General features: G+C 40.6%; 6 protein-coding genes across 6 annotated transcripts; 2 read left to right on the plus strand and 4 right to left on the minus strand.

Moving 5' to 3' along the window:
* Nucleotides 1–980: 980 nt before the first annotated feature.
* EAE98_002008 (uncharacterized protein) lies at nucleotides 981–1,436 on the plus strand (the record flags this gene model as incomplete). The annotated part of the gene is made up of 1 exon (XM_038949627.1): nucleotides 981–1,436. The coding sequence occupies one exon, from the start codon at nucleotides 981–983 to the stop codon at nucleotides 1,434–1,436; it is 456 nt and encodes a 151-aa protein (XP_038813366.1).
* Nucleotides 1,437–2,230: 794 nt separating this feature from the next.
* On the minus strand, nucleotides 2,231–3,242 carry EAE98_002009 (uncharacterized protein; the record flags this gene model as incomplete). The annotated part of the gene is made up of 3 exons (XM_038949628.1): nucleotides 2,231–2,470; nucleotides 2,519–3,184; nucleotides 3,240–3,242. 3 exons carry the CDS (start codon nucleotides 3,240–3,242, stop codon nucleotides 2,231–2,233), a joined length of 909 nt encoding a protein of 302 aa, XP_038813367.1.
* An 868-nt stretch (nucleotides 3,243–4,110) lies between these two features.
* Nucleotides 4,111–5,637, minus strand: EAE98_002010 (uncharacterized protein; the record flags this gene model as incomplete). Its single annotated transcript, XM_038949629.1, has 1 exon — nucleotides 4,111–5,637. One exon carries the CDS (start codon nucleotides 5,635–5,637, stop codon nucleotides 4,111–4,113), a length of 1,527 nt encoding a protein of 508 aa, XP_038813368.1.
* A 2,349-nt stretch (nucleotides 5,638–7,986) lies between these two features.
* EAE98_002011 (uncharacterized protein) lies at nucleotides 7,987–9,102 on the minus strand (the record flags this gene model as incomplete). Its single annotated transcript, XM_038949630.1, has 5 exons — nucleotides 7,987–8,131; nucleotides 8,187–8,221; nucleotides 8,279–8,446; nucleotides 8,501–8,660; nucleotides 8,714–9,102. The coding sequence occupies 5 exons, from the start codon at nucleotides 9,100–9,102 to the stop codon at nucleotides 7,987–7,989; spliced, it is 897 nt and encodes a 298-aa protein (XP_038813369.1).
* A 1,279-nt stretch (nucleotides 9,103–10,381) lies between these two features.
* Nucleotides 10,382–11,623, plus strand: EAE98_002012 (uncharacterized protein; the record flags this gene model as incomplete). The annotated part of the gene is made up of 4 exons (XM_038949631.1): nucleotides 10,382–10,515; nucleotides 10,577–11,268; nucleotides 11,324–11,462; nucleotides 11,521–11,623. The coding sequence occupies 4 exons, from the start codon at nucleotides 10,382–10,384 to the stop codon at nucleotides 11,621–11,623; spliced, it is 1,068 nt and encodes a 355-aa protein (XP_038813370.1).
* A 294-nt stretch (nucleotides 11,624–11,917) lies between these two features.
* Nucleotides 11,918–14,287, minus strand: EAE98_002013 (uncharacterized protein; the record flags this gene model as incomplete). Its single annotated transcript, XM_038949632.1, has 5 exons — nucleotides 11,918–12,976; nucleotides 13,049–13,629; nucleotides 13,683–13,874; nucleotides 13,925–13,958; nucleotides 14,009–14,287. 5 exons carry the CDS (start codon nucleotides 14,285–14,287, stop codon nucleotides 11,918–11,920), a joined length of 2,145 nt encoding a protein of 714 aa, XP_038813371.1.
* Nucleotides 14,288–14,943: the final 656 nt, after the last annotated feature.

Consider the following 14,943-nt stretch of genomic DNA (forward strand, 5'->3'; position numbering starts at 1 on the left):
ACCGGTATATATAGGATTAAATGACTTTACCTGATTTAATTAAAAGCTCACAAATAATAAATGAAATACTATAACGAATATAAAAGACCTATAGATGTAATGGATTCTATAAATATAAAACAAATACGATTCTTGAAACTCTAAATACTGACTAATATCTGAACTTAAAGCTATTCAGAATAAAGTACAGAGAATTCAATCAATCATCATCTGCATACCAACCATCACACCCCCCCTATACATTGTATAACACCACCAGAATAAACTTTGACTAATTCGAATTATTCTAAATTCAAAAACCTGAAATGTATTGATATTGAAGCTCTACAGTAATAGCGAATAAGCACCAACTAGCTTAGTATAACTTTTATATATCCCTATCAATATTACACGGCAATTGGCTAAGAGGAAAAGGAATTTCAAATGTGATTTGATTGAGCCTTAAATCTAAAACACTTCAGATTAATCCCTACAATCTTTCTTATTCTTCAATCACTTCGAATTTAACCCTATTATTAGCTTCAACCAGATTAAATTATTCTAGATTAGAAGGTTACAATAGCTTCGAATTTGTATCTATTACGTATGCATTTCAATAATTACATCCGTTGTAGGCCGGATTCTATATTACAGGGGTAGTACAACTATTATATATAACCCCCATTCCCTATACGGTAGTCTCTTTCGCATTCGCTTATTGATCCCTTTGATACAATAGCTATTGAATTGAAGTCATTCACCTAAGTTCATACAGTTTCAGTCAAAAGATAATTCAATCGCAAAACACTGTTCGAACAACTTCAAAATGACATTCAATCAAGATTTGAACAAGGTCCCATTTTCGAATATATATGAGTCAGTTCTTTTACCTTTACTTATATATATTTTCCTTAGGATCATTCTTTCTAAGCTTCTATTATCACACCTCGATAATACCACTACATTAGATTTACAGATCACCCAAAGGAAAATCCATCAATATGTGTAGACACTCAGCCGTCATCCACACTTGCGACTGTGAACCAAAAACCACATTCCGCAAGTGTGCCGATCAACTCAAAGCCGAATCCAAGAGCAAGAAAAAGGACTTCAAACCCCTTGAATGCCCAAACTATTTCCGAGAACCCAGCGTCCGAGTGGACGCAAAGTGCTGCAATTGTCTGGCATTCGATTTAGTCATCGAACAATCTTTCGCACCCAAACAACCTTTAGCTTACCACAGGCGTCGTATCTCCTTGGACAAGAAAGGTAATGAAAAGCTCCGCCCAACCAGCTCAGTCGCTCAACCATCACGCGCAGCCACACTCCAATCCCAACCCCAATCACATCAAACTCCACCTCCACCTTCACAACCGGCCCGAGCAAGCACAGCGAAGGTCGTTGGCCGCAAGATCGGAGACAAGGTGAAGAATTTGATCAAGAAGTTTGAAAAATGAGCTTAGGGGGAAGGTTTGATAAGGTAAGGTGAGAGAAGGAAAAGAGAGAAAAAGAGAAAAAAACAACTGAGCTCGTCTCGCTAATCACTCCTTTATTATTTCATTTGTTAAGATATAAAGCTGTTTTACTTCTGTTATTTTTCAAAAGACTCACCATATCGGTTCCTTTGTTTCTTTTGTCTTCCTTTGAATAGGTAGTATAAATTTCCTTGTTCGATCTGTCCCTTTGTCAATAGCAAAAACTCTAAAAAATCAAACCCTGTTTCGTAAATAAATAACCCTGCATCCACGGCTCCAACGTGATTTCAATAATAACAAGTAGACTAAGATTAATTCATAAGGTGAATTTCTTGTCTATTGGTCTCTGTGTCTACGCTTATATATAACTAACCCTTCTTGTATACAAAAATTAAAAAGGCATAACTTCAATTCAATCGATGTCAATATTTCTGCATACAATGCAAGGGGCCTACCCCTCTTAGCCATTTGCGATCATCGTGTTACAGTCAAATAATCCGAGCACAGTAATTAATGTTCTTTGATATCATACATAAATCAACCATGACTCGAAAATGGCAAATATTATCATTGAAATAAAATTCGTTTCATTCTCTCGTTTCGCCGCAACTTTGCAAGGCTTTTCCTAACGAATGATATATCGAGACCAACAAACTTTCTTTCCATGCCCGATTCGCTCTGGACTTGCAGTTTGAGTGACGATGCGTTAGGTCTTTGTACGGATTATGTGGCTGGCAGTAAGATACCAAATATGTTCAATTCAGATACTTTCCGAATCATATCCTCGATCTTACAGGCATGACTTGAAAACTTTCCCAAAACTCCCTAGAGTCATAACACCTTCCCAAGTCATCCATTGACCTTGGTAAAGCTTTAACATCATGTTCCTTCATTAGCTCACCAATCCATTTTATTTGCCTACCCTCCATCTTTCCGTCTCCATTTTCCGCATCTAATTCGCCTGCATAACCCAAGATTAATGCCCACCAATCATAGACCATCAGATCAGTCAATATCTAATGATGGGGTTAGTAAAAAGTCATTTAGCAATACGACAGACTCACGAATCTTTGGCCTTTCGCCTTTTCCCAATTTCCAATCACTCCTACCACCCCTCTCGACACATCAAGTCCATGTACCATGTGCAAACTTTTTTTACTGCCCAACATCTCTTTTGAACCAGCTACTCGCTCAATCCAATGCTTCGGATTTCGTTCACCGCCCCATAATCCACTCAAATTCAGGACACATCCACCCAATCCGAGAAGTTCATCCTCAGCGACAGCCCGATCATCAGCACTATCATACGATGAATGACGTGTGACCCACGTACTTTGACCTGGGATAGTGAAAATGCCTGTACTCCCCAATTGAATAAATTGAAATGCAGTCAATGACCCGTGATTGTCGATAGATTCCAAAGAATGTGTATCTTGATAAAACTTCACAAGAGATTTTGATTGCCCCTTTCCTTTCAAAGGGAACGTAATCAATATACTCTGCGCCGTTGGAAGGTTAAGCATTTGTTTTCGAGTATCAGTGTCATCTTCTGGATTGAATCGAAATTTATAAGTTCCATCACGACCTGTAGTAGTAGTAGCGGCGTATTTTATTCCTCTTTGTTGAAGAAGTGGGATGAGAAAAGTTGATGTCCATCCCGCTCCGAGAATGAGAAGTTCGACGGCTGATTTTGAGTCATTTGACTGGGGAGGTAAATTAGCTCCTCCTCCCTGGGATCAATTAGAGGAATTAGAGATAAATTGTGGTATTTTCCTGAAAACTCACCATGATTTAATAATTTGTGAAGGAAGGTAGTTAGTTACAAGGTAGTTAGACCCAAGGTTGTCTTTTGACGTGTTGTGTTGGTGTAAAATTGGTGTAAAGGTTTGAGAGTTGGGTCAAGGTGGCACGGCTGGGTGTTTATATCGGTACCTACCCTACCTAGGTAGGCGGCACCTTAATAAGGATTGGATATTCAGGAAGTAATGACGTGATTGAAGATTATAATCGACACTTCAAAGATCATGACCTCAAAACACAATGTCAATACACTATGTATCTATATATCTAGGTACCAAGAACCAGGTCTTATTCACGTCTCAATAATTCAAAGATTTGATATTAATTGTTGCTATTCGGAAAAGAAAAAGATAGAGAAGTAAAATTGCCAGGGATCCGGGTGTGAGTGCTATTGGCTGCTTTTAGATATGGCAACCAACATTCAACATTTACATGGAGAGTCGACGATGTTTCACTCACAACAAAATGTTCATTCAAAAACGACGGTTCGACAAAGGTTATAAAGTTTCCGTAATCATTCTCAATTAATCATTCCCTATACCCCAATAGCAATCTATGAATTGTCTCCTGTTAAATTCCCAATTACCGCCAACCATTAAATCCATATTCGCCGCCTGTAATCGCCATAAACTTTTCCTCATTTCCTAATCATCTACCTCTGAAAAGGAGAACGCCAGAAAACATTTACATGATCTACCAAACAGACCAACATCGAGTCTATTGCTCTAGATTATAATCAACCAATGTATGCGGCGTATCTTCAAGTGGTCCCAAGGCAGTTCCTCATGTAAAAATGCCATACTTGTTGAGGATACGTCCGTCACTGTAGACTCCCCTTCTTCCCAAGAACCCAAATTTACGCTATCACTTTATTTTGATGCATCTCCAAGAATCCATTCGAATCCAATAAACTCTGACTTGCGACATAACTGAATCCGCCGAAAGGGTTATTCTCATTCGCAGAAGTCGCGCTCCATGGTACACCATTTTGACTAGTAATTACAGGACTCAAAGAGAGCTCCGTGAAATCTTCCGCAAAGTTCTCTGCGAGTTCTGGATCTGTTATGAATGGTTGAATTGGTGCATCGACTTCTCTCTTTGCAAGCTTCTGCCAATCTATACGACGGAAGAATCGGTGTTTCTTGATAATGGCCATGTCCTTGGGCATATGAGCTCCGAGTCTTTTATTGGGTTCCTTACGGAGAAGGCGAGTCAACAAATCTTTGGCATCGGGTCCTAAAAAGTAAGGCATAGCAAGCTTTTGTTTCGTGATCCGGTCTTGTATTACTTTATTGTTTTGACCTTGGAATGGGGGGCTGCCAGTCAATAAGTCGAACCCAAGAGCACCAAAAGACCACCAATCCACGGCCATCCCATACTTTTGTCCAAGGATGATTTCAGGTGCCATATATTCAACAGTACCCAACAAAGAGTCGCATTTATCGTTTTCGTCCACAGCTACCTTGCTTAGTCCGAAGTCGGTGAGAAGTAAATGACCTTCGGCATCCAATAGACAGTTTTCCGGTTTAAGATCGCGATAGACAACTCCAAGATTGCGATGAAGGTGCTCCAGGGCCAAAACCATCTCTGCCATGTAAAATGATGCGACTTCTTCGGGAAACATACGTTCCTGGGCAAGGTGGGTGAATAACTCTCCGCCTTGCGCGTATTCCAAAATCAAGTACAATTTTTCGTGGTCCTGGAAAGCGTAAAATAATTTGACGACGAAGGGATGTCGGTTTACACTTTCGAGAATACTCCTCTCCGTCTTTGTCTGCTCCACCAATCTTTTATGGACCGTCAAAGATGCCTTCTTGAATTGTTTTTGGGCGAATAATGTCCCAGTTGTACGTTGCTTGACCAAAATGACAGTCCCGAATGTTCCCTTGCCTAAACATCGTAAAGGTTCAAAGTCGTCTGCAGCCATCTTTCTCGCGATAGTATCCTGAATCAATCCTCCTTCGATTGCACCGAACATGGGTTGTGCCCGCACACTTTCACTAACGAAATCATGTTCCAAGGGTATCTCGTATGTCGTGCTATCGGATCGTTCATCATCGCTCAAGTCATCGGACGTCGTTGCCGTACTGCTTTGTGGTTGAGATTGAGGGCGGCTGCGCACCATGGAATTTGTTCTGGATTCATTCTCCAAATTAAGAGTATCGAGTTGTAGCTTTAATCTGCTAATGCCACCAATTCCTGAGGATTTGAACGGTTTCAATGAAGGGCTGCAATTTGCGCTGACGACATCACCGATCTTGGGGTTATATCGTGCTGGAGTATTGCAGCCATGATCAGAATCTTCATCGCCCGAAACGGCAGGAGTTTGGAAGCCTCGGATTGTAGTTATGGCTGGTTTCTGTTGTGCCTGCGATTGATTCATGGTGCACCACGGCGACGTTCAGCGTCAGCTCGAATTTGGGAACGATAATTTCGATGTAACTTTTGGTGATTCTTGGATGGTCGCATCAGGTTCTCGCAGTGGGATGTAAAGATTTCTATATAATTTCTTTCGATATACATTTGCTATTGATATGACTGATACTAAAAGTAGAATGGAATGTAAATTGAAATTTTCTCCCAAGGAGGTGGTGGTGGTGGTGGTAGTAAGAAGTCGAAAGGAGTAAGAGGAGGAAGAATGATGAAGGATCAGAAGAAAGTTTCTGGTGTTCCAAGGTTTTTGCTTAGTACTGTCTGTAGTATGGAAGATCAACGCAAATTTTGAGCTGAACTGGGGAAATAACGTTTTTGGGGTTTTTGAGTGGAGCATTATTATTAATTTGGTGCGAAATGATGAAAATAGAATTGATTGATTGGTTCTTTCTTTTTCCCGAATGGACTTTTATCTTCCGATGTTGTTTGACTTGTTACAGACAGTACAAGGCTTTTGCTTTGCAATGGCCTGAGCTGAAAGGATGATATTAGTCGAGACAATCGAGACAATCTAATAATACTGTGCTAATAAGCCAAGGTAAGATCTTACCTGAAGTCTTACAATAGAATATACCTTGTATCTAGTAAGGTACCACTGGTAATAAGATACAATATCTGAGAAGAATTCAATGCAGACTTTTCTAATACGATGGAATAAATGATAATTAACTTGTCTTGATATATGTATCCAGTATATGACATGTCAACAAAATTCCCTTGTTCTGGAGCAATAGCCATCTTATCGTTCTATCAATTCATTAACGCCATCACCATGTATCGTAGGGGAAGAGAAAACGTTGATTCACAGTCTCCTCGCTCTTTCTACCCTCCCTACACTCCAGATTCTGTCCCAATGCAGACCATGCGCATTTACCCCAGATGACCGATGCAGGTCAGTGTGCCAGTCGCCAGTCTCCACGGTTTGCTTCCAGGAAGTATCACGAGATTCGATTGGCATTCGCTGCATTCCATATCTGCTCCCCCCCGGTAGGTAGGTCATGGACGCAATCACATGGAAGACGACGTAGAATTCACTGAAAGCAAAAGAGTTCATTCTGGCCACTCCATCCGGTCAAAAGAATCTTCAATCTCGCAAATACAGAACTTCTGTATACGAAGTATCAGTCACACGTATTGCAACTGGTGGCATAGCGATAACAGGTGTACAAGGTGGAGAGGTCCAAAAATCTGTCGTGTGAATAGATCAGACGAGATCATCCTTTACAAATTATTGTTTATTCTCGTCAGCAGCGTGAACGACTTCAATTGAGCTGCACCATCGAAATATCGAGGCACTCAAACAAAGTGCAGAAGATTAGTCGTGGACCCAACACTGATACCAATCGATTCGATCCTCAATCCCTACTAAAGACCAGGCAATTATTTCTATTCACTGGTTGAACGTTTTATTCAGGCCATCTTCTCATGTTTTTTCTATCGGATGTCCGCAGCAGTACTGCCCGAATTTTGAATTGATCGCAAAAAGTTGCTTTCTAGGTGGTACCTTTGGTTTAGACATTGCTTGCACCTTTCTCATCTCATATCTCAACATGCTGTCTACCCGAATATCATACGGTTGACACCTCAGACATGTTTGTAATATACACATCAAAAACGCATTACCCCATCCATGGTTATGAGTGCTTCCTCTTCTCACTTTGCTTTGTGGCTCTACACGGGACATTGAGTATTAAAGTGGTGTATATCATCCGAATCCTCTCTGGCTCATCAAGTTTTATGAAAATACAACAGGAAGTCCTGATAATAGTTTCTTCGATCCATAGAATATCTGATGTGATAAAGTTCAAGAGTTGATGTCCGGTGTTTTTCAACTTAAGACTACGTCGCAGATTTTATCGTGTTTTTCATTGTGAGGGGACAAGTGCTGGCTCGGGCATTGCGAAGTGTATCTTCCTTGCCTCATGTACAGATGCCTAACCGTAGGAGATTCAAGATCTTAGTTCAAAGGTTTTTACAATATTCAAGTCATTTCGATGAAGTGATTACTTCGAATCAATTTCATCAGTATTGTCTCAAAATTTGAAACAGTTTCAATATTAGGAAAGATCTTAATTTAGCAAAGATCTTTAGTGTTTGCCCTGCAGTTCAGATTGTTGACCTTTTCGGAAGCAAAGGCAACAATTCCACAGGCTTGTTTGAGAAGGATAAAACAGGGGGGTTTTAAGATCATATGTATTCCTGAAGCAACCTCACCACATAGTTATACATATCGTAACATACTATTCTAGATAGCCTTTTCCATCATTCATCTCACCTTGAAGCTGTAGAAATGTTTCTTTTATTCTAGATAGCCTTTTCCATCATTCATCTCACCTTGAAGCTGTAGAAATGTTTCTTTATCATGCCCTGGTATCACTCGACCTTTGGTTGTAGATTCCAATCGTTTTAATCGCTGGGTGCTTTGGAACCAAGCTGGATGATCTCTGTAATTTCATGTTAGCTTCCCTTTCCCGTTCAGTGGTATCAAGCGTTTCATACCGTGCTAGCCATCCTTGAGGTACTCCATCTCGCCACTATCACGTTGTTAACAGATTATACCATTGACCAGAACCAGGAGGAGTTCCACCAACATTTTCAATGACGTGACAGTGGTCACTGATAAAAAAGAATGTTCCGGTCTCCCGAAGGTTCAATTGCATTCCCACGAGACCATCTGTGTGACCAGGAAGGTGATGGAGAGTAATTCCTTGACAAAAGTCGACGGTTCTCTCATCGAATGTCTTCCAATTCAACGATAGCTTTTCGGAATCAGCATTTGACGAGACATCAATCATAGCGAGAGAATAGCTTACATCCAAATAATGTTTTAAATAGACTCCAACATCGGCACCAGTAGCAACAGACCAAAATGCCGAACGCAACTCTTTATCATGAACCCAAATCTCGACATCTTTTCTCTCCAGGAATTGATCCAATCCACCTGCATGATCCAAATGCAGGTGACCCAGAATTCTATTTTGTTCGGTAAGTATATCTTCTTAGCTCATCTATCAAAGGCAGCCTACATTTTTTTGACATCTTCCAATTTGTGTCCTGTTGCTTCAATTGCTGCTTTCAATTCGTGTCTTGGTTCATACTTAATTCGTGCAAAAACATCGATTACTTGTGGACCCCAGACTTCAGGATAATCAACCCCACATCCTGTTTCCCACAGTATTACACCTTCGAAAGGGTGATCAATTAATATGGCATATATTGGCAGCTCTCTTCGTTTGTTCACGAACTTCTCTCCTTCTGTAGACTTCAACGATGTGTTACCACCTCTTGTTACAAACCCCTCGTCACATTCTAGCCATCCGAGTTCGAGTAAATATGCTCGTGTCCCTGGAGGACAGACATTGGAAACATGAGCAGGTACTGCGCCTAACTCGAGAGCTCGTTGTATTCCTGCCATTGTTCTATGTGTGATCAGAATTGTTGTTTGGCGAGTTGAATAGTTAAGTTTAATGTTATGATATTAGTATCTAATATAAATAGGATTTTTGAAGATTGAGATCTGGTGGGGAGATCTCTATGAATTCTTATTCCGGTGATCGATATCCACTCGACCCCGCTTTATGGAACCAGTGCGACCTTGTTTTTAGCTATCACATCTTACAAAGCACAAACTGGGATGATACAATTACAAATATTGGTTAGTACGTTCAGCTAAACATGTCCCTAAGCTGTGAGCTCAGGTGAGTTATGAGATATGAGCTAAAAAAGAACAAAAAGAAACATTCTAGTTTGAGCTACTCGGTGTTGTTTTAAATGAATGCCGACCTCACTTTAGCCAGTGTATATCACACCAAAATTCATTAAAAGTCACCTAATTCAAAATTTGATATTATTTCAACTATTAGTATTTAAGGTGTGAATCTTTGTATGTAAATAAATTTTTAATTGAATTTTTTATAGATATTTTCAAAATATATTATTTCGATATATATATCAAGTTATTTGGAAAATTAAAATAATAAAGGTATAAAAATCAAAGTTCGCTTATTTTTAGGTTTTAAATGTCGAAGGCCAATTCTACAAAAATTATTATTTGAAAGAGATTTTTAATATATAAAAGATCTTTTAATTCAATTCTTAAAGCTTTGAGATTTTGATATATAACTTATTTGTTAATATTTTATATATATTCAAGATTTAAATAATTTAATTATATTACTTCTTTTAATATTGAATTTTGAAAATACTAAGTAAGCATAGTTTTGGGTGAGGAATTCGGCTAGATTTGAGGTCGGCATTCATTTAAAACAACACCGAGTATTCCAAGCTGTAATTGGTACGTGGTTGAACCAGATTCTACACACTCTCTCTATCGATGATTGACTGGATGGATCGATTCCGCACATCATAAAAACGCCCGACGCCTCAAATGTTGAACATGCCCAGGTGGTTCAAGTAAACTGACTAATAATTGGACCCAACTCAAGCCAAAAGATGATTTTCGAGAGGATTTGGTAAGAACAAAATATGCCCCCACTAATTACCCCTCCTCGAATTGATCACCCCGCATATCCCGGTAATGAAGTTAAATAATCAATAAAAGAAGTTTCCGAGGTATTGTAGAAAGTGGTTTATTATATTTTATTGCTCACAGCTGGAGGACATTGAAATAATCTATTTCTGGATCCCCATTCAAATACTCAAACATCATACAAGCATCGAAGCTTTTCATAAAAATGACTCAAGAAACCATGAAAGCTGTAGTATTCCATGGAACTCTCGATGTTCGACTCGAAGATCGACCCATCCCAAGAATCGTAGATCAGACGGACGTAATAATCAAGGTCAAATACTCGGCATTGTGTGGAAGGTAAGTTGACCTTGCATTGTAAATCTCTGACCAGGAAGCTTGACACTAATCAATTTCACAGTGAACTCCACGTTTTCAGGGGGCATCAAGCTTCGAAGACAGGCTTCATCATGGGTCATGAGACTGCAGGCACGATCGTTGAATTGGGAAGCGATGTGAAGACACATAAGAAAGGCGACTTGATTGTCATGCCATTCACCGTGTCTTGTGGTGAATGTTTCTATTGTATGCAAGGGTATTCGTCGCGATGCGAAAAATGTTTGTTATTCGGATGTCCCTTACTAGATGGTGGTCAGGCCGAGTATATGAGAGTTCCATTGGCAGATGCAACAGCTGTAAAAGCCCCAGAGGGCATTGATGAGAAAAAGTTGGTGTTGATGGCAGATATCTTCCCGACTGGATATTTCGCGGCTCGGAATGCTTTTGATGGAATGTCGCAAGAAACCATAAGCAATAGTGTTGTGGTTTTAATCGGGTGTGGGCCCGTTGGTCTTTGTGCCTTGATCAATGCTTTGGAGTATAAACCAAAGATTGTGATAGCTATTGATCGTGTGGAGAGTCGGTTGGAATTGGCTAAAAAGTTGGGCGCAGAACCGTGGAATGATCAGACGAACAAAGAAGAATTGACGGGGCGAGTGAAAGAATTGACTGATGGAAGAGGTGCTGATTGTGTAATTGAGGGTGTCGGTCATGCAGATGCGCTGAGAACTGGATTTGATCTGCTGCGGCCATGGGGAACAATCGCGAGTTTTGGTGAGTAGATTTCTTGGTTTAGAAAGGTAACCTTGTTAACAAAATGTGATCATAGGTGTGCAGCAAGAAGATATCCCTTGGTCAGGCATGGAGGCCTATGGCAAGAACGTGAAATCACAATTTGGACGATGCCCAGTTCGAAGTGTTTTCCCACAAGCTATGGAGGTTCTTAAAAAGAACCAAGATAAACTTGAGTAAGTTTCTCCAATCCAATAATGAAATCTCTCAGATGAGGTCCCTAATAAGATACAGTTTCATGACTGATAAGATTATGCCCTTGAGTGAAGTAGTCGAAGGATATGATCTCTTTAACAAAATGCAGGTACACAAGGTAATATTTGAGCCCGGGCATTGAATTTCTGCCCTTGAATGTCGTTTTGTTGTCTAAATAAATCATTACAATCAAGTATAAGATATCCCATAAAATCACACATGTGGTAAAGATAAAGATTAAGTGACTTGACGATTGATCAAAATTAGTCACAAAGGTAGTTGGGAAATCACAGATTTCTAGGCACTTAAAGTTTATAGAATCCTAAATCTGCTTTGAGTTTGGAAATTATTATGATAATTTGTTCTATATTATTATTGGTTGAACATGAGTAGAGATCGAGATACATCTCTCATGCCAGCCATAGGAAACTTTCCCTCAATCATCCAAGGCAAACCTATTGACGAACCTGAAAGTCTTCAGTCCGGCTTCAAACTCCTTGACAAGCGAATTCACACTCGTTGAATTACTATACACTCCTGGTCCAACAGGGATTGACGCAACATCTAATGCCGTTCTCGCATTTCCCAAAATCCCCACAGGCTTTCCCCAGTTGTACGCATCCAACAAGATCTGACGAGGTCGGTCTGCTGGGAAGTACGTTGATTTTGAACCGTTTGTGAACAAAGTCTCTGCACCATCAGTTACGATGATACCATCAAACAGTGTCGCATCTGATGCACTATAGGTGGCATCCACTTCGTTCGTCAAGATTTCTCCTATGACTTTTACGTTTACCCCGGATGTCGAAAACGATGTTGCAAGATTGGCTGCTTGTGTTAAGGTTGCATTGTTTTTAACACTCACCAAGACTCCGATGTTGAGCGTTGCTATCGTTGGGAGCTCATTGCCAAATATGGTGATGAAGGAAGTCTTGTTGTCATTGTAGTAAGTGTTATCTGCTTCCGGAACTGGGAGGTTCAAGACCGAAGCGACACGTGCGGCAAGGTTGTGTGAAACGCGATTCAATTGAATGAGAACATTTGATTTCACAACGCTAGATGTAAGTTGTGAAGTTTCGAATCGGATCGCGTTAATGAGGAATTGTTGTTCCGCTGGGATGAGCGAATTGAAGAATAGCCTGGGTTGAGACCAAACGTCTGAGAAAGTTGACGAGACCTCTCTCACTAGATTACCTGAGACCGTTCTCCCAGGAGCTGTGAAGAACCCTCTACCGATTGTTTGATTTGCTTGCTTTGGAGCTCCATCATTGAGAGTATTTGGAGAATAAGCAGCAGTGTTAAGAGGGATATATTGTTGCGCCGCACCATCACGATTGTTGTTGTGAACAGGAACAATGGGGCGGTTGATAGGCAGTTGCTCGAAATTTGGTCCACCATGACGATTTAATTGTGTATCGAGGTATGAGTATATGCGTCCTTGAAGGAGTGGATCATCCGTAAAATCAATACCACGCACTATGTGCCCTGGTTGGAACTAGATCACTTACTATCAGCATGATATCTCCCATAATGTTTCCAATAGTCAGGATGCAGGAAAATTTCTTACCATGACTTGCTCGGTTTCCGCGAAGTAATTTCGAGGGTTAGCATCCAATTTCATGACTCCAATCTTTTGCACTGGAACAAGCTCTTCAGGAAGGATCTTGGTGGGATCCAAAAGATCAAATCCAAACTTCAACACATCATCTTCCTCCACAATTTGAATCCCGAGCTCCCATTCAGGGCCATTGCCGCTCTCAATAGCATCCCACAAATCTTTTCTGTGGAAGTCTGCGTTTTTTCCAGCAAGTACTTGAGCTTCCTCCCAGACTAAGCTTGCCTTTCCTTGCTTACTCTTCCAATGCCACTTGACTAGTTTGGAAGTACCAGCATCAGTAACCAGACGAAATGTGTGAATACCAAACCCATCCATGTGGCGGAATGATCTTGGGATTCCATTTCCGGCCATGGCCCAAAAGAGTGTATGTAATGAGCTTGGTTGCTGACTAAAAAAGTCCCAAGCAGAATCGTGTGCTGTTGCTGCTTGAGGTATTTCGTTGTCTGGGGATGGCTTGACAGCGTGAATCAGATCAGGAAAGAGGATGGCATCTTGAATGAAGAAAACAGGAATGTTATTCCCAACAATATCTAAAATTTCGTAAGTTTTTCAGCATTACCGAGATAAGAACAATTTTCTATACCAAAATTTCCTTCATCAGTATAGAACCTAGTAGCAAAACCATGGACGTCGCGTGCAGTATCAGCACTACCTCGACTTCCAGCAACAGTGGAGAATCGTACGAAGACAGGTGTTTCTTTGCCCTCTTGGTTCAAAAAGCTAGCTGCCGTTATGTTGCTATAATTTCCATAACTTGTGAAGACACCATGTGCACCTACATGAATGTCAATAATGATCTACCAAGAAATATGATGCAGTACTTACCGGCACCTCTGGCGTGAACGGCACGTTCTGGTACCTTTTCAATAAGTTAGTAGAACCGTTGATTATAAAGAAGTAGACACCTACCCGTTCATGGTCGAAGTGTTGTATCTTTTGACGAAATATAAAATCTTCAAGTAGTGTCGGGCCCCTCACACCAGCTTTCAAACTAGTATCCTCTTGTATAGGCCCGCCCGCATCGGTAGTGAAGTATGTGTTGGTGTCATTTATCGTAAACTGGTCTAAGAAAGTAGAACTACTGGTTTGAGGATCGCTAGGTTCGCGCTTTTGGGGTTGCCTTTCTATTCCGTATGGACATTGAGCTGCGACCAGGCCCACAAGGCTTAGGACTGTTGACATGTACATCTCGACGGAATTGATGATACAAGCTGGTTGGCTTTAAAGAAAAATTAACGTGACAGTAGTAGTGAAAGGATGACTTGGGAAAGCCTTTTTATATGCAAAAAGTTCTGGTAGTAATTCCTAAGAGGTACTAGGATGTTCGCAAGGTAAGATGATTGGATTCCCTCCTCGATGGATCCATGAGAAATCGAATCATGCAATCCAAGCTTGCAGACAAACATCTGGAGCCACACTCTAAGGATCACAAATCACTCGTCAACAAGAAGCCAAGATATCACTCTACAATGCAATCATACGCAGGTGTTGCGTAGGTGTTGCTATGGCTAATAAAGTTATGTGTAGCACGAATTTTGATTGTAGGCCAATAAGAAAGGCGAATTAATTACCAATCGACTTTTCTAAAGTGCTTATGCAGGGAACTGACAAGGAAAATCATGGAAGGTTTCTTGTGTAATGAAGAATAAAACATTCATGACATGCAACCAATAATGCAGCCCACGATACTCGATTGTTGGGAAAGTTAATCCTGGATCCAAACAAATACAAGATCGTTGGTCTCTTGATCGGCACTTTCACTGATTCCTCAGAGCCATGACCCGGCAGATGAAAGGCTCCACCGACACCATGGCGTGGAAAATCTATAAGCAAAATCAACAGTC

Source organism: Botrytis deweyae (genome assembly GCF_014898535.1).
Source record: "Botrytis deweyae strain B1 chromosome Unknown BDEW_004, whole genome shotgun sequence".
In the NCBI taxonomy this organism is placed as follows: Eukaryota; Fungi; Ascomycota; class Leotiomycetes; order Helotiales; family Sclerotiniaceae; genus Botrytis; species Botrytis deweyae.